The following is an 18,615-nucleotide window of genomic DNA, read 5'->3' as shown; positions in this document are numbered from 1 at the left end:
CCTGTTCCCATTGACCCCAGGTAGGTATGGGTGGGGGACACTACCACAGCCCCAAGTATTTCCCCAGCCAGCCAGAACTCTGTACCAGAAGAAAACGCAGGAAAGGAGCAGCCACGTGCACAGACGGTGCCACAGAGCCAGTTCTTTCTACCAGCTGGTCTAGCATGGCTAGGTCTGAAGGTGCTTTGTGCTTTTCTAGACAGACAGGGAAAGATCATCCCATTAGGGTTTTTATTGCCTCCTGGGGCAGGAGAACTACGTAGTAGCACAATATAACCAGTAGAGGGAGACACAGGCACTGGAGTCAGGCATCGGTAGAAAGGAAGTAAGTAGTCCCTGGTAGTAAGGAGACAGGACCAGGGGACTGCATACCCAGAGCCCTGGAGGCTTATGGGAGTGATCCCAGGACTGGTGCAGGGGTGTCTATAAGGACAAGTGGTATGTGTGTGGGGGAAGGGAGAGCAGGCCCTGTAGTCACCATGGAACCGCGGTGAGAAATGGCACCTGCAGTTGGCTGATTTCTCCTGCCTCTCCACTTCCCACAGCCAATAGAGAGCCAGCGGAGTGTTTGCTCCGAGGTGTCTGTCTCCCTGCTGCTGCTCAGCGCTGCATCACCTGTACCTCCAGATGCCCTCTGCTTTACTGTACCTCCAGATGCCCTCTGCTTTACTGTATCTACTCTTGCAGCGTGACCTCTGCACATCTCAGACGGTTCCCCTTGTCCAAGAGAAGCAGTCCTGAGCTGCCTGGCTAGCCTTCGGAGGCTCTGCAGGTATATCCCTGCCGTTCCTGTTGTATGTAGCATACACACAGCTGGGAAGTCTTCGTTATCAACAGTAAAGGCTGATGCTTTTGGAAGACCTACAGAGCCAGGCGCTAGGCAGTGTTCTGGCCATCCACTGCTGCATTTAAGCCTCAAAACAAGCGGGGGTGGGGGGGCTCTCCCCCCCCACTGGCCCAAAGAAGCACAAAGTCACTCACATAGTGAGAAATAGATTCATTCAAAATTACATCATCGACATCTCAGTACTAGGGAGGTAAGGGGGTAGGATCATAGTTCAAGGCTAGCCTACAGGGCTAGCAAGATCATACAAAAGTTAATCAAATAAGAAAGAAAGAAAGAAAGAAAGAAAGAAAGAAAGAAAGAAAGAAAGAAAGAAAGAAAGAAAGAAAGAAAGAAAGAAAGAAAGAAAGAAAGAAAGAAAGAAAGAAAGAAAGAAAGAAAGAAAGAAGAAGGAAGGAAGGAAGGAAGGAAGGAAGGAAGGAAGGAAGGAAGGAAAGAGAGAGAGAGAAAGAAAGAAAGAAAGAAAGAAAGAAAGAAAGAAAGAAAGAAAGAAAGAAAGAAAGAAAGAAAGAAAGGGAAGGGAGGGAGAGAGAGGGGGAGGGAGGAAGGGAGGGAGAAAGACAGACAGACAGACAGACACACACACACACACACACACACACAGGGTACTGCACAATAACAGAATTAATCTATAAAGTCCAAACAGCCTGACTCCGAAGGTCCCATTCCCAACCTGGCCAGTCCCGCTTCCTCTACGCCTCTAATTACTGCCTTACACTCAAACTTGCAAGGCTGAGCAGCCTTCTCAAGCCTCTGTGGGTGTTCTCTCTGCTCTAAATGCTGTTCCTTTTCTTCCTGACACACTCTTACTCACATGCATACAATGCTCAGACTCCTCGTAAGCTCTTACTTCAAGTCCCAGCTCAGGCGTCCTTCCTCTTGGAAGCTTGTGTCACCTCTCCTTTGAGGCAAGCCACCAGCTTCGAGCTTCAAGCTGCGCAGAGACCCCTGCTTCCACCGTGTAAATGCTGACTGAGCACACGGCGTCACCCCAGCTGATATTTCTAGGCCTCTGGTCTCATCACACCATACAGTCTGTAAGCAGGGCCGCTTCCTAACTCCCCATCTCTAACCTGACACAAGAGCGGGTGAGCGAAAGGGACTGTTGAATGACTGAGACTGAGAGCCGGTCGGCCATCGTGGGCAGATGCCACCTAAGGACCAAAGTGGAGCCCAAGGTAAGTGTGGCGGGGGTGGCATTAGGGGAGAATTCTACATAGCTAAGCTCAGACTCTGGGCAGTTCCCTCTCCTTGTGTGTTCCCAGAGGCTCAGTGCTCCCACCCCCCAAGAAAAGCCGGGCCTGTGGAAGCCATCTGTGAAAAGCAAGGAGGTAGGGTCGTGAGGAATGGAAGGAACCCCAAACTCAAGAGAGGGCCCCCAAAAGTTCAGGAAGGCAAAGACAGCACCTAGAGAGAGCCCTGAGACTCTTCTAACCATGCTTCCAGACAGTCAAGGCTACGGCTCTGAGCCCTGACTCTGCCATGATTCACGGTTTGACCTAGAACCCAGAGATTTCACATCCAAAATGGCCCATCTGCCTTTAAATTCACTAAAATTAAATAAGAGTTAGAATCCAGTTCTTGTGACATTAACCACAGAACTCTGTGGCTACTGTGCTGGTTCATACAGACACACGGAACACTTCTTCCCATCTCTGTGAAAAGGTCTACAGAATACAGTTGCCCCCAGCCTCAGTTTCTTGAGACGTAAGACAGAATAACAGTGTTTCTGAGGGCGGCTATGAAGATCAAAATGAGATATACCACTGAAGTGCTTTGTGAAGCAGGCACATGATAAACTGCAATCACAAATGTTTTTTAAAAAGATTTATGTATTTACTATGTATATATGATAAACTGCAATCATAACTTAAATATTTTTTTAAAGATTTATGGATTTACTATGTATATACTGTTCTATCTAGATGTATGCCTGCAACCAGAAGAGGGCACCAGATCTCATTACTGATAGTATGAACCACCATGTGGTTGCTGGGAATTGAACTCAACCTCTGGAAGAGCAGCCAGTGCTCTTAACCTCTGAGCCGTATCTCCAGCCTCATAATTCAAGTCTTTTCAAAGAAGATTATTAAAAAACCTTTAATTATGCGTGTATGTTTGTTTGTGTGTAAGTAGGCATATACATGTATGTGTGCAGGTGCTCATGGAGGCCAGCAGAGGGCGCCAGAGCCCCTGGCGCTGGCATTACAGGTTGTTGTGAGCCTAACACAGGAGCTAGGAACTAAACTCTGGTCCTCTGCCAGAGCAGTACGTGCTGTTAGCTGCAAAGCCTTCTCTCCAGCCTGATTATGGCATAGCTTCTGGTGAGTGTTGCTTAAGGTTTTACAGCTGCTCACTCAATCCTCTCTGCAACCGAAGGAGCTAGAGACTATTTCTCTTTCACAGGAGAGGAAACTGAGGCACAGAGAGCTTAAAGAACTTGTCCAAGGAATTTGTCCAAGTGCATGACAGTTCCAGGCCTCAGATCTAATTCTACCCTTACGGCTATTCTATCACTAGGCCTCTGGCTAGTGAATACTACCCAGCCTCAGTGGTTGTCTTTTAGGTCTCAAATCCAGGGTAGACTGAAGATCTTTGCTCTGGAGCATCCTCTGAAGTTAGAATTTTTTTGGGTGGTGGGAGGGTTTCCTTGGGTAAGACCCAGTGAGGTTACTGAGGCAGTTGCCTAAGTGTGGGAGCCTGAGGCCCTGGAGGACAGTAAGGGCCAAGAGTGCATGCAGACAGCCCTCAGGCTCAGAGCTGAACGTTGTGGGCGGGGCTTTGTCCCAGCGCCTTATGGGTAGATCTGTGTGGCTTGTCTCTGTCCGTGGGGTTCCAGCTGCCTGGTCTCTCCCCACCAGGCTACCCTCAAGTCTGTCTGCTCAGAAACTCAGGCGATGGGCACAGGGAAGGGTCATGTGGGGCCTTTCACCGATTCAGTGTGCACCTGTTGAGTGCCTCCTGTTTGCAAGCATGGGGAAAGATGCTGGAACACAATGATGAACAGAAGATGCAGGCTGCGATGTGGTGAGGCTCAGCTTCTGGGATGAGGCCATCTCAGAGTGTCGCACTAGTGCTGGACACAGGAGAGGACGGGTCGCTTGGAGGAAGACAGTGCCTCTGTCACTGCCCAAGCTCTCAAGCTGTTGCTGGGGACGGGAGCTACTGAGTGAGCACACGGACAACGGAAAATGATAGGGAGGAGCCCACTGTGGAGGACCTGAAAGGCAGGGACCAGGCCTAGGGGCTGGGGAGGACAGGTCCGGGGTCTTGTGCAGAACAGCTGAGATTTATTCTTTACCCTCAACATCAGGAAGGAGACACAACAGAGCTTTGAACTAGAGCAAACTTTCAGCCTTTGGAGAAAGAATTCCGGCAGGACTGACCCTTGGAGGCTACAGGCTCGCTGTGGAAGACAAAGCTTCCATGTGGGCGGTGACAGCCAAGGCTGTCCCCGGGCAGGGAGGGATGTCACCACACTCCCTCGGAAAGGACACGTGTTTGAGAGCACCCACTTCATGGCCGTAGGTCTTGGCCATGTGACCTCAGACAACAAAACAGTCAATCGGCTTTGTCCTCAGGGCGAGTGGGATGTCCTGGTGGCTGTGAATACTCTGTCAATTCTCAGCTTCTACACGAATCTTCTCAGCTGCCTGTGAGGACACAGGAACAAAGAGTCCCTGTCCTCAGAGCCTGTTGCTGTGTGTGTGTGTGTGTGTGTGTTTGCACCCGGGAGCTCTGAGGGCCAGCCTGTGACAGACACAGGCATCTCCAAAGGACAAAAGCCTTTCAGCTGGGCTCTCTGTGCCCCTGTCTCATAGCCCCTCTTCCCTGAGGGTTTGGGGGACGAGTTATCAGGGAGCAGAGAGGCCAGGGGGCCCCAGAGTGGCCTGCTTACCTGGTGCAAGGCCGTGAGTCCATCCTCGTTGCACAAATCAGGGCTGACCTTGTTCTTCAGGAAGTAGCGCACTGCAAGGGGAAAGGACAGGGGTGAGGTTCCTGTCACTCACTTGTGGGAACCCAGAAAGACCCACCCTCCTCCAGACCCCGGACCCCACCGTGAACGCTCTTACTTATTCCCAACAGAAGGGTGATGAGGGGTTAACAGCATCCCCCATTTCACAGATGAGGAAGCTAAGGCACAGAGTGGGTGACACTGTCCTGTCTTCCTCAGTGCCAGTCAGTGACCTGAGCACTGTGGGGCTTTGTTTTTGGCAGTGCTGGGGATGACAACTTGCGCATGCCAGGCAAGTGCCCTACTGCTGAGTTACAGCTCTGCCCATTTTTATTTTGCGAGAAAGTCTTCCTAAGTAGCCCAGGCTAGACTGGAACTAGCTATGTAGCCCAAGAAGATCTCAAATGTACAATTCTCCTGCTTCAGCTTCACTCCAGAAGAACTGACTCACCAGAGGCGCTACTACTCATGGCTGAGCTGAGAAATTGGTATGAGTTGTCAACTATGAAGTACTTTTTTTTTTGTCCCTAAAACCTATACCCTGGAGTCTTAATGACAGGGCAATCATGATCGACACACATCCCTTTCGCTGCCTCAGTTTCCTCATCTGTAAAATGGGAATGTTGACTCTACCTCATATGGGATCATAATATCAAGTTCATCCATGTCAGGGGCTCAGCATCAGGTCTGTGCTCAGTGCATGGCTCTGCAGGTGTCTCTGGCTTTAATGCCTGTCATGCCTGCCTTTAATAGCATAGCTGTATCCTGCACACATGATGGCTTACCAGTGGGTGTCAAATGCCTTCTTTGGATTTACTGAGCCTTTAGGAAGTGGGATAGAGGTTTTACTACCACCTGTCCTAGACTTTAGATGCCCACATGCCCATCACACACATGTATGTGTGTGGGTGTGTGTGTGTATGTGTGCTTGCGTGAGTGCACGCATGTGCGTGCCTGTGTATACATGTGTTCAGAGGTAGTGGGTAGATACAGGAAGTGAGAAAACCAGAGCGTACAAATAGCATTAGAGAGCCCCCTTCGCATCCCCTCAGTGTCCTTTCTCCTCACCCTGTCCCATCCAGCGTACCAATGTCAGCTAGAAGCCATGTGCAAAGTGTGAAAAAAAAAATAACAAGAAGCTGGCCTGTCTGTCAGCCTGCAAGGCCCCACCCTGCTCAGCACAGAGGGATTCCCTCTGTCCTTCTCCATGGAGGGAGCTACCACAGGGCCGACAGCAGGGTCCACTGGAGCTCACAGCTCTCTCTCTGGACCATCTTCTGTCTCGTGGGCACTAGGAAGGCTGCTCTGGCTCCAGCTTTCCTACTGAACACTGAGTAGGCAAGTGGAATTCTGGGCCAGAGGACCGGATGAAGGGCGATTGCCTGAGGACAGGTAGACAAGTCAGATATACAAGCTGCTTTGTAGGAAGGGCCATGGTCACGGTGCTGATGAAGAGAGGCATGGGACCCTGCAAGTGGGAGGGGCAGGCTGACCATGTTCTGTTGAGCCATCTCACACCCCACTCCCATGAGCCAAGGTCACATGCCAAACACCAAGGTAGCCACTGTTTCCTGCCGGTAACTCACATAGCCAGGCAGTGCTGAGAAAGTCTCCTCAGTAATGTGTCACTGGTGAAGGGAGTAGGTTAGGAGGGAGCTGTGGTACGCTGCAGGACAGTTGTCAATCAACAGCCTCAAAGGTGCTGGGGGGGGGGGGAAGACAGGGATGGACCCTGGGACAGCCTTCAAGTGTCAGGGGGAGGGGTTGGCATAGCTGCTCAATTCCATCTTCACAGACCCTTCCCCTAGGCCACAGCCCACTGCACCTTGGCCTTAGCATGGACAGAAACCTGTGTGGAGGGGAAGTTGAGGCCTCACCTCGGCAAGAAAATGTCTCCAGTAGATTTGCCCAAGACACTGCTACCTTAGCATGTGTGACAGGACTTTGACCAGTCCCAGCCAGATCCTTCAGCTGATTGTCTCCTATGGAGCCACATCTGGCTGCCGTGGCTATTTAAATCAGAATTAATACTCAGGTAAAACCTTGTGCCCACCATTCTGCTCAGAAGCCAGATGTGGTACAAAGCAGAAAGCATGGAAGTTACGCGTGCCTAGCTTCACAGGGATTTCTAGGGGACAGTACAGCTTTCGGGCATTGCAAATGGAAATCGGCCTCATCACAGAATGCTCAAGCCCTTCCCTGCTTCCCCACTACCCAGAGAACAGCATCCCCCACCCTTGCCTTCCATTTGAGGTTTTGCATGATACAGTCCCACGGCTTGCAGGTCACTGTCTTGCTCAATTCCACCGAGCGCCATTCATGTTGTGGCTTGGAGTCTTGAAGCTGTGCAGTGAGGGGCTTGTGAGCTAATCCTGTCTGTCTGTCTGCCTCTCCACTTTCATTTCCTAAGCTCCTAACATCGTCTGCAACTGTCATTTGTGTCAACTACAAGAGTCACACTTCCTCTGACCTCTGAGCTTCTGTAGAGCAGATTCTCATCACATGGAAGACTCAGTTATCTATCCATCCATCCACATGTCCAGCAAGCCAAGCATCCATCCACCCACCCAGCCATCTATGCACCACCATCCAGGCACTCTCCCTAACAGGTCTCTAAGCATCTCACAAGTTAGCAGCAGGCATGCTACACACATACGTGTGCACACACATGTGTCCCGCTCCTCATCCTTTAGGGGTGAGGACTCCCTGGCCTCTTCATGCTATGCACACTCATGGATCTCAGCATGTCATGGACAGCCATCCCCCACCTCCACCCACATAACTGGGTAAGTAGAGTTTCTGTATCTTTCTGCTGAACTCTAGCCCAAGCAGTAGGGAATGTAGCCCGGTATTTGTGACTTTATTCCTAAGGCCTGATACACAATGAATCCTTAGGAACTCCTCCCTCCATGACCTTGACATCCTTGGCAGTTCCCTAGCTCAATTCAAAGACACAACCATGGGGCTGGAGAGATGGTTCTGTGGTAAAACAAACAAACAAACAAACAAACATGTACTGATCTTGCAGAGGACCCTGGTTCGGTTCCCAGTAGCAATGTGGCAGCTCACAACTGTCTGTAATTCCAGGGGATCCAAGGCTCTCTTTTAACCTTCTTGGGCGAAGGACATGCATGTGGTACATAGATTACATGTAGGCAAAATACCACATACACAAAATACAAATAAATAAATATTAAGAAAATACACACAGGTGATCCATCTTAGACCACTGCAGACCGCTAACCCAGGTAGACAGACATCTGTAACTTTAATATTTTCAGATCCTATTTTTAATGACGGTTCTTAAACACTTTAACCTCCCTTGTAGCCCACCATCCACCAGAGGTAGTGGAAAAGGTTATAGGGGAAGTGGACCTGTTTAGAAAGGTTCTTTGGAGCAAGTCCTGTCTGTATTGTCAGGACATAAGCAGTTCAGTTCACAGGTAGACAGTAGCTCAATCCACTCACTAGCACGTCACAGTCCAGTTTGGTAGAGTCGGGTTAGCAACAGTGGCGACACGACCTAGCAGAGACAGCCAGGCTTCAGCCTTTGCTCAAGTCAGCAGGAGGGACCAACGGGAACACTAGGAGATGTTCTCAGCTGTAACTCTCTCAGTGAAGCAAAGATCAGTAAAGACTCCAGGCCCACAGGCATGGCACAGCTAGCTGTACCAACAAGCCAAGCTCTGTCTCCATCACTCCATCAAGTCCTATTTATACCCTCCAAACATCATGTGTCTTGCACATGCCTTGCCTCAGCCCATGCATGCATCCAATCAGCCCAAGTTCTCGAAGTCCCGACAATGGAGCTCAACTACACAATGTAAGGCGGACCAATACATGAATGCTGTTAGCCAAGAATCCTTCACCACGTGTCCTTTCACATGCTTGCTTTAGCAGAACATCCTCTCTCCTGTGTCTGCTTTAATGAAATGTTCCTTCGCGAGTCTACCTGAGTCCTTCACCTGTGTTCACTTCAGGAAAACACTCCTTCACATGTTTACCCCAGCAAAACACCATCCAACACAATGGACCCCAAGGAAGCCTTAAGTTTGCACTTCAGACATCTCTACAACAGGAGGCTCTGCCCACACGCAGAGGCCTCCTATAGAGTTTGGTAACTTGGTAGGTGGGTTACTTGAGGAGATGATGGTAAAGCCACTGAGGTAATTAATCTCTATTGTTGGCTGGATTTGGAATCGAAGTGGAAGCACACCTCTGGTCTAGGAGGACATGTCCAGAGATGTTTGACTGAGTGGGGAAGACCCACTCTGAATGTGAATGGCACTATCTCATAGGCTGGGGTCCTGGGCTGAATAAAGCAGAAAAAAGAGCTAATAACCAGCATCCATCACTCTCAGCTTCCTGACTGGGGATACAACATGACCTGTCACCGTTCTCTCCTACCATCACGATCTCCCTTCCGAGGCAAACTGTACCCTGGAACGGCAAGCCAGCCTCTCCCTTCCCTAAGTTGCTTTTGTCAGGTGTTCTTGTCACAGGGATCAGTAGTTACTAATACAGCCACTCACTACCCCAGGTGCAGCTTGTATCTGGGCTGGCAATGGTGTCCCGGGCCTGACAGATGGTTCTGGGGTGAGAGAATTAGCCATCATGAACCTGTCCAGAAAGTGTTTCTAGAAGGTTCTGTTCACATGAGCAGATTTGCATTGTCTAGAACGGATGATGGCCCGGGGCTTCCTGTCCAGGAGACTCTGAGGCAGAAAATAAGCATCAGCTGCCAGCAGTAGCATCCACACAGTAATTATCGGGGGGCTCTCTGCACTGTGTGGGAGCCCAAGCCATGTAATTACCCTGAAATCGGGCAGTTATTTTCATCCCCAGAAGTGGGACAGATCATCTCCAGCTCTACGAAACCCTTAAGACCTACAAGCCAAGGCTGTCTCAGCGGCTCTCACTAGGAGACCAGAGCCTGGCTCAGAGCCCAGCTCCCCGGAGCCAAGCCCCACCACCCAGCACACTGCCAGCTTCCCTTTCTCTGGGCTCAGCAAGAAGAGGGACTCTGTGCTTGTCTGTCCAATGTCTTTTTGTCTTTTGAGGTGCTGGGACCCAGAAGCCAAGGTTCTATGACTCAGCTCCATGAGCCAGGCTGACGGCTGACACCAGGAGCCAGGGGATGTTCCTAAGGCTGGCTGAACATCAGATGACCTCGGGTCTCCACACAGGCAGAAGAGCTCCAGGCCCCACATGCAGGACAGAAGAAACACAGCCTGGTGATGGGTCACTTACAGTGTTCATCCCAGGGCGTCAGAGCTGAGTGTCGCCATAGACTGTGTAGCACCCACTGCCTGTATCACACCCCTTGAGGCAAGGTCTGTAGTTGCTTGGTTTTTTGTTTTTTTCCCCCCAAGGCCCTGCAGCTTGCGGCCCCCATAGGGCCACCCTCTCATCCGACTCAGGCCAGATTATTGTCATCATAGTCTATGTTAAAGGAGTGCTTACAAGTTTCACATGGCTTGCTCAGCCAAACTAAGATCCTGCATTTACCCTCCCAGGCTCATGTCTTACTCCATGAGCATCCTGAACAACCTGGGGAGGAAACTTGGGGTCTAAGGCTTGACAGCGGCTCAGGACCCACAAAGAGAAAGGGGACATGCTCTCTCCTCTAGCCGGCAGCCCTGGTCTCTCTCCTGGTTGCTGCTCTTGAGGCTGCTCCCTGCCCACCCAGGCCCAGGCTTCCAGGCTTAGCCATCAGTTCATCAGAGTGAACCCTCTGTTCTCAGGTATGCGGTTAGCTGTGGCCTTCGGCCTTCAGGCTCTTAGCTATAAACTGGGGATCAAATAAGGACTTTGTTTTTAGGGTGCTGTGAGGATTCAGGAAGAGAAGGTCTAGGTGCCACTATTACCAGTTACCAAGAGAATGGACACTGAGGCTGACTGATGAGCTTGCACCTGGGTCCTACCTGGGCTGGGCACTGGGTGCGGCCGCTGTTTCCATGGGCACTGAAAGTCACCCACAAGCTTTCAAGCAGGTCCTCACAGATGGGCGTGGCTTCTCTCCAAGGGGCTCTGACAAGTGCAAGTTAAAGACCACAGAGAGGCCCCGGAGGGCACCCCTGCTCCCCAATAGGCAGAACAGCATGGAGATGGCATGAGGTGGCTCTGCTCCCCTCCCCCACATGTCTTGCTCCTCTCTCTCTCTCTCTCTCTCTCTCTCTCTCTCTCTCTCTCTGTCTCATACACACACACACACACACACACACACACACACACACACACACCTCCCAGGCAATCTGGCTGGCATCTGGGCCAGCAAGGCCATCTGCTCTCTGCCTTTCCGGCTGCAATGTTGGGCTGCACGGGGGCCTTCTCTGGAGAAAGCTGGCAGCAGCTGTCTTCACAGGCTGACATCACCACTGACAAGACTGTTCTCCTTTGACATTTTACCTATCTTGTTCCCCAGAAGACACTGCTTGACCAAGGGCTGGCGAGTGACATGCAAGCTCAGGAGTGGGTCCTGCCTCTGCACCCCAGAACTGAGGCAAGGAGGCTGCAGGGTCGGCCCACAGCAGGCCCTCAGCAGGTGGACCTTGAGCAAGATGCATCTCCCCAAGGGCCACCTGCTGGTACCTACCCAGATGACTTGGCAGGTGTGCTCATGAGCAGCAATCACCATTTCCTCTCCCCTGTGTCATCTCTTCTGCTGCCCCAGAGTGCCGCGTGGACCAGTCCTCACCTGACTCTCCGAGTCCTACCTGTTCCCTCCCCCAAGCCCCAGCCTCCACACGCGATCACCTGCATCTGAAACCTTCTTTCTTTCCACCCCTGGCCAGCAAATTCTTCTTCATCCTCCAGCTTGCAACCAAATGCCCCCTCTCTGTGTGCCCTTCCACACTGCAGGAGCCTCTCCTTCATGCCCCACACAGCTACTTGCCCCCAAGCCTTGGGCATCATCTCTCATGCTGTCTTACAGACACATTCACGCAGGGTGACACCATGACCAAAAAGCATCAGTAAGGGAGAGATGTCTCACAGAGTTGTCCTTTGACCTCCATATGCACACTGTGGTGTATATATGCCCCCTCCATCTCTCTCTCTCTCTCTCTCTCTCTCTCTCTCTCTCTCTCTCACACACACACACACACACACACACACACACACATGTACAAGAGAGAGCAGGGAGCAAGTGTCCTCCCCTGGCATCCGTTAGCCACGTGAAAAGACCTGGAGGCTGGTCTCAGGAATCATTAGTCCCACCTCACTTGGCCTCCGCTCGGGGATGGCACCAAGTTGCCATCTTGTCTACTCCATAACACAATGCTCTTTCCTCTATCTGATTCTGGGCCCTCACTTACTCCTTCTGTAGCCCAGTACCCACTGTGCAGAACCCTGTGCTCACTGGGAGTTTTCCAGACATCTCATCAACAAGTCCTCACAACCCAGTTGGGAGGATTTGAGACCCAGGGCTACTACTGTACCTATACAGATGGAAAACTGAGACTGGGATTTTGGGGTGTGAGATGACTTGCCCAAGTGTAGCAGGGAAGTGGGAGAGGCTTGATATTGAAAATAATTTTTTTATTGAAAAGATTGTTTTCTTCATCTTCATCATCACCATCATCATAATCAGCATTATTATTGTGGGTGTCTGTATATGTATGCGTGTGTTTGTGTACATGTGTGTGTGCATGTGCATGTGTGTATCTGTGTGTGTCTGTGTGTGTTTGTACATGTGTATGTGCATGTGTGTATCTGTGTGTCTGTGTGTCTCTGTACACGTGTCTGTCTGTGTATGAGAGAGAGAGAGAGAGAGAGAGAGAGAGAGAGAGAGAGAGAGAGAGCTAGAGGGGCTAAATGCACCAGAGCGTGCATATGGAGGTCAAAAGACAACTCTGTGAGTCAGTTCTCTCCTTCTACCTTTACAGGGGTCCCAGGGATCAAACCCAGGTTGTTAGGTTTGTGCAGCAGTCACCTCTACCCACTGAGCCATCTCGTCATCCCAAGGCTTGGATTTGAACCCAGGCTCAGTCAGCTCCAAAGCCTGCCCACCGAACCCCTCTGCCAAAACATTGCCAAGTAAAAACCACGGAAGAGATGGCAAAGGGTGCACGATAAGGTCAGAACTGCTGCCGGCAGAGCTCGGTGTTCTAGAACATCACGAGGAAAGACGACAGACGATGACAGCAGTCACTGCTACAGCCTTGTTATTACCGTTTGCAAATGAGGTCCCCAGGTACGGAGGCTGACATTTAGCCTGAAGTCATGTGGCAAAAGGAGTGGCAGCTTTGCAAAGAGCTCCAACCCTCAGTGCATCTTCCTGCCACCTCTCCATCCTGGGCAGACCCCATGCCACCCTGAATTCCAAGCAACTTGGTTTCCTCTCTCCAGCTGTCACTTGCCACCTATGGGAACTACACCTCCTGCCTGGAAAATCCTACCCACAGTAATCTGGTTTCCCCTCCTCAATGTGCTAACGGGGTTGCAGTGGGTCCAACCCTCAGCCCAGCACATTCTGAAAGCAATGGTACCCTGGTCCTCACTCGACTGTGCTTCCAAACTCGCTCCACTCAGCAACTTCAACTTTCCACCCACCACTGCTTGTCCCTGGAGCAGAAATTGCCAGAAATAGTTGCTTCCAGGGAATCGTGGCTTCCTGGGGCTGGGGGCAGAGGCTCAGTCAAGTGGAATGGTGCTTTCTCAGTGACGGATTCATTAGAGACTCTTCCAACAGTTTCCTAGGTTTCTGAGCTATGAGTCAGCCATGATGAAGCCCAGCCCAGAAAGATGCTGGCTTCTCTCAAAGTCACATCCTCAGGCCCAGGACCTAGCCCCTCTTCTCCCCTGGGCATTAACTGTTCTAAAAGAGGAGGAACCAAAGCACAGTTATCAGTGATCATATGGGGTAGCTACAGCTCCCACCCACTGTTCATAGGATATGAGAGGATGCAGCTGCTTTGGAATAAATATCAAGTGACCATGTGATCATATGATCCAGCAATTTGGCACAAGGGGCTGAGCCTGTGTGTCCACACAGAAACTCAAAGACATGGGCAGGAGGATGAGGTAGTATATTCCAGTAACCCCAGCATTCGAGAAGACCATGATTTCCAGGTCAACCAGAAGTACATATTGAAATCCTATCTCAAAAATCTGAACAAAACAAGCTTATACACTCCCGGTTACAGTAGCATTGCTCTTAATAATCCCAAAGTATGAACAGCCTATGAGTCCATCAACTAATGGATGGATACATGGGATTCGGGGCAATGGAATATTATTCTGTCATCAAAAGAATCTGAAAGCATTGTGGTTGGCCATAAGAGCTAGATAAAAAGACCTCATGTTACATGATCCTGTGTGCATGCCGGGAAATGTCCAGAATACACAGGTGCACTGGGGTGTGGCAGGGTTGAGGGTCAAGCAGGCACAATGAAGTGTTGCTAGAGGCCAGAGTTTCCCTTAGAAATGATGTGCAAGTACCAGAATCAGGCAGTAATGTGAGCTGCAGAGACCTTGTACTAGAGCCACAGAAGCCGATCTCAGAAACTGCATTCAATGGTAGGTGAGCCACGCATCAGCTTGAAGAGAAGAGGGCTTCAATCATGCTTGAGAGTTCTGTGAAATCTCAGTAGCATCTATTCCCCTCATTACTGTACCCAGGAGGCCAAAGCAGGCCCAGTACACAATACACAGAAATATACAAGACACTTGGTCTTCAATGAGCTTCCATGATATGGCCTCTACCTACATCGCCTGGCACCATCCCTCAAAACACCATAGGTTCCTTTCAGGGCCATCCAAGTCCCAGCATCTCTGCACCTCTGGGCCTTCAAGTCATGTGCTGTTCCTTCAATTTGCCTTTCTTAACCTCCTCAACCTGTTAGTCATCACTTAGCCTTCAGGCTCCATCTTAAATATCACTGTGTCTGTGAGGACTCCCCTACTGCCACTTCCCAACCCCTAGCTTCCAGGCTGGCCAGGTACCTTTCCAGTGTGCTGTTTCTGTCCAGTCCTGAGAACACAATGCTAGAACAGAAGTGTGTGTATGGGTCCCTGTCTTTGCTAGGCTGTCAGGTCTGGGGGTGGATGGTGTACGGGAGCTTTGGAAGCAGGGGGCAGGGGCAAGCCACTCTTTGCTACTGTAATGAAGTTCAGGCTCCCAGTCAATAACTGAATCTGCAAGGGAAAAGGTCCATGCAGCCTCTGCCCATGTCTCAGCACTGACTGTAGCCTCTGGTCATGAGCTCCTCCACCTTCCCCAGGTAAGGCCCCAGACTCTTCCATCTCCAAGAGAAGGTTCATCTGACCTGTGCCAAGAGGCCTGTTTCTCTCTTAGCATCTCTAATACCCTCAATATAATCAGAAGACAGCCAGGGCCACCCCGGGCACATAGCTACGATCTACTCTCCAGAATTTGTGTGACCAGGATATGTGGATATACTGGACAAAACCTGTTGGCAGACATTAATATTGGCTACCAAATGCCTCTGGCAATGTGTAACTTTTACCTAGTGTCAAGGTTATGCAGGGAAAGGGACTGAATCCCCCTTAGAAGGTAATCTTGTTTGTCTTCTGCTATTGATTGATTGGTTGATTGATTGATTGATTTAAACAGACTCTTACATTATATCGCAGACTAGATTTGAATTCATTTTGTAACCCAAGCTGGCTGGTTTTGAACTATTAAGCCCCGAACCCAAGTGCTTAGATAACAGTTGTGCACTATGGCGCCTAGCTTTCTTGTCTGAAGAACCAGATTGTGGGGTTCTCAGAAGTCTCTCAGGAACACTTGTTGAGTTAAGCAAATACACAAACTTAATTTCTTTCTCTTCTAAAAAGCACACATGAAGATTCACCATGAGCAGAGTGCAAGGTTTGCAGTTCATCCTTCTTGGAAATGTAAGTTCTCTTTGAAGTACAGGGCAGGGCAGAAGGGGAACCGCTAACATGTGAGGGAGCCTGCACCAGATCTAGTGTGAGCAAGCCACATCCACAAACACAGCAGGCATGAAGAACAGAGCTTCAAGTATAACCCGTGAACCTGTCCGTCCCCTCTGTCCCTCCCCTACACCCCCACTTCCCCTTAGGTATCTTGCTCCCTCCAGCATTCAGTCTCCAAGTCTGACAGGGGGACCATGTAGTCCTCCAACACAAAACCAAGGCTTTTCCCATCCCCATTGGGAACACAGATGACCCCAACATCACCAGCTCCCAAATTCCTCACTGGCTCCATCCCCAGATGCCACCCACATCCCCTAGAAGCTGCTCAGCAGAAACTGTCTTTCTACTCCACACCCTCTGCAGAACCTCTAGCTGGCTGCTTGGGAACTCTCCAAGGTTCTGCACTGCCTCTCCATCCCGTCTCCCAGAGTCCCCCACTTTCAATCCTCTTTCCCTGCCTCCATTTGCTCCCTCAGTCCCTCTCTCTGAACACATGTCTCTTTCCATTTCTTCTGGGTTTTTAAAATAGTCCAATTATTTCATATCTCCAGGCAAGGACTACACAAAAATACTCCCAACCTTCCAGGTATGAGATATAGACAAATAGACCCTGTGATGGCCTCACGGACACCATAACAGCTAACACAGGTTGATTACCCTCCAAGCAAGTGACACCACGCTAAGATATTATTTCCCCAGTCATTCTGTAGAGAGACCCTATAACTTGGGGCTGCAATCAGCCCATTCAACAGAGAACTGGCATGAGCTTGTTTTGTTAGGAAGTATTGAGAGTCATTTTAGCCTGGCTGATTCCATGTGTAACTGGTGCCAATCCCCAAAACCTAAGAGGTAAAGCCAGGAGCTGGGACTATGAGATTGGTCTACTTCCAGAGAGCTCAAGTTGAGCTCCCAGCACCCATTATAGAGCTGCTCACAACTGCCTGTAACTCTGTCTCTGGGAGATCTGAAGAAACTTGTGCACATGTGCTTGTGCACATGTGCACACACACACACAATTTTAATTTTTAAAAAAGCCAGGCACAGTGGCATATACTTGTTATCCCGAAATTTAAGAAGTAGAGATAAGTAGCTCTCTGGTGAATATTAGCCTGTCAGCCCAGTCAAATTGGTGATCCCCAGACCAGTGATGGACCTTGTTGCAAAAACAAGGTGGATTGGGGCTGGAGAAATGGCTCAGTAGTTAAGAGCACTTGTTCTTTCAGAGAACAGGAGTTCAATTTCCCAGGACCCACATGGTCATGATGGTCAGGGATCTGACACCTTCTTCTAGTTCCTGTAGGCACCAGGCATGCACATGCATGGTGCATATATATAAATGCAGGCAAGACATTCATACACACAATAAATTTAAAACAAACAAACAAACAACCATGGTGGCCATCTCCTGAAGAACAAGGCCTTAGGTTGCCCTCTGACCTCTGCATGCAAGTGTGTGCCCATGTGCACATATGCACACACTCACAGACACACCATAAATCTCACTGAAGTCACATAAAGAAAGAAGAAACAATGAAACTCAAGTACATGAAAGCGTGGGACAAGGTGACTCCAAGCCAGATGTCTACACTAGCACAAATGCTTTCCTCCCCTCTACTCTAAAGATTTGCTCTGCTAAGAAAGAAAAATGCTCAGTGTATGATGGTAACAAGGAGCACTGGTATAAACACGACAACAGAGAAGCTAAAAATAAAGGAATGCTCCAGTCTAAAACCAGCAGATGCAAACACGGAGAAAGAGGGGGCAGCGACATTACTATGATGCAGAATGGAATTCTGGGAAAATAAGGAGGCAACAAACTCAAGGTTGATCAAAACAGACACTACAGGACAACAGGGTCTCTCCTGGTGCTTTATGGAGGCAAAGTTAAGTTCAAACCAGAAAGTAGAGAAATGGTGGCCTAGGGCCAGGGATGGGGACATCAGTTCTATCAGTTAAGGGACTCTGAAATGCAGTCAGTCAGGAGAGTAAAACCCAGCAAGGCAGGAACTGTTAGAAGTCAAAAGCATGGCTATGTTAGGAGCCCTCAGCAGACACACACTCTGAAGAAAAGATTCAAGAATGGGACTGGAGAGATGGCCTGGTTATTAATAGCAGAGGACCTGAGTTTAGTTCTTAGCCTCCACATCAGGGAGCTCACAGCCACCTATAACTCCAGCTGTAGGGCATCTCATGCCCTCTTCTGTACTCTGCAAGCATCTGTACATGTGAACACACCTATAGCCAAACACGCACAAATACATGGAATTAAAAATAAAAATAAAACCAGGCGGTGGTGGCGCACGCCTGTAATCCCAGTACTTGGGAGGCAGAGGCAGGTGGATTTCTGAGTTCAAGGCCAGCCTGGTCTACAGAGTGAGTTCCAGGATAGCCAGGGCTACACAGAGACACCCTGTCTTGAAAAACCAAATGAATGAATGAATGAATGAATGAATGAGTAAGTAAGTAAATAAATAAATAAATAAAATAAAATAAAAATAAGATCTGTTAAAAAAAAAAGTAGGGCTGGAGAGATGGCTTAGTGGTTAAGAGCACTGACTACTCTTCCAAAGGTCCTGAGAGAGGGAAGGAGGGAGGGAGGGAGGAAGGGAAGGAGGGAAGGAGGGAGGATATTCTTATACATGAAAGAAAGAAAGAAAGAAAGAAGACTAGAGAATAGGCAGATATGGGGACAGTGGGATGACTCAATGGCTGAGGGGACTTGCCACCAAGCCTGATGGCTCATTTGATTCTGGGACCCACGTGGTGGAAGGAGAGAGCTGATTCAATAGTGTTGTGCTCTGACTGCGACAGGTCCACAGCATATTTACACACACCCCACACACAATGAATAAATACATCAATATCAAAAGATATAAAAAGAAAGAAAGCCGCCAGAGGTGGGCAGAGCAGTCTT

At 49.7% G+C, this 18,615-nt stretch overlaps 1 protein-coding gene across 4 annotated transcripts in view; it reads right to left on the bottom strand.

Moving 5' to 3' along the window:
* Ppp1r16b (protein phosphatase 1 regulatory subunit 16B) overlaps positions 1–18,615 on the bottom strand; it is a 98,799-nt gene that overhangs the window by 20,432 nt on the left and 59,752 nt on the right. For all 4 annotated transcript variants that reach the window (XM_052184163.1, XM_052184165.1, XM_052184162.1 and 1 more), the window contains exon 3: positions 4,743–4,813. In XM_052184163.1, the coding sequence (XP_052040123.1) occupies positions 4,743–4,813 (71 nt within the window). The remainder of the gene's footprint in view (positions 1–4,742; positions 4,814–18,615) is intronic.

Source organism: Apodemus sylvaticus, chromosome 5, assembly GCF_947179515.1.
Source record: "Apodemus sylvaticus chromosome 5, mApoSyl1.1, whole genome shotgun sequence".
In the NCBI taxonomy this organism is placed as follows: domain Eukaryota; kingdom Metazoa; phylum Chordata; class Mammalia; order Rodentia; family Muridae; genus Apodemus; species Apodemus sylvaticus.
Note: the sequence above shows the minus strand (reverse complement) of the source record. Positions and strands in the feature narration are given on the sequence as shown.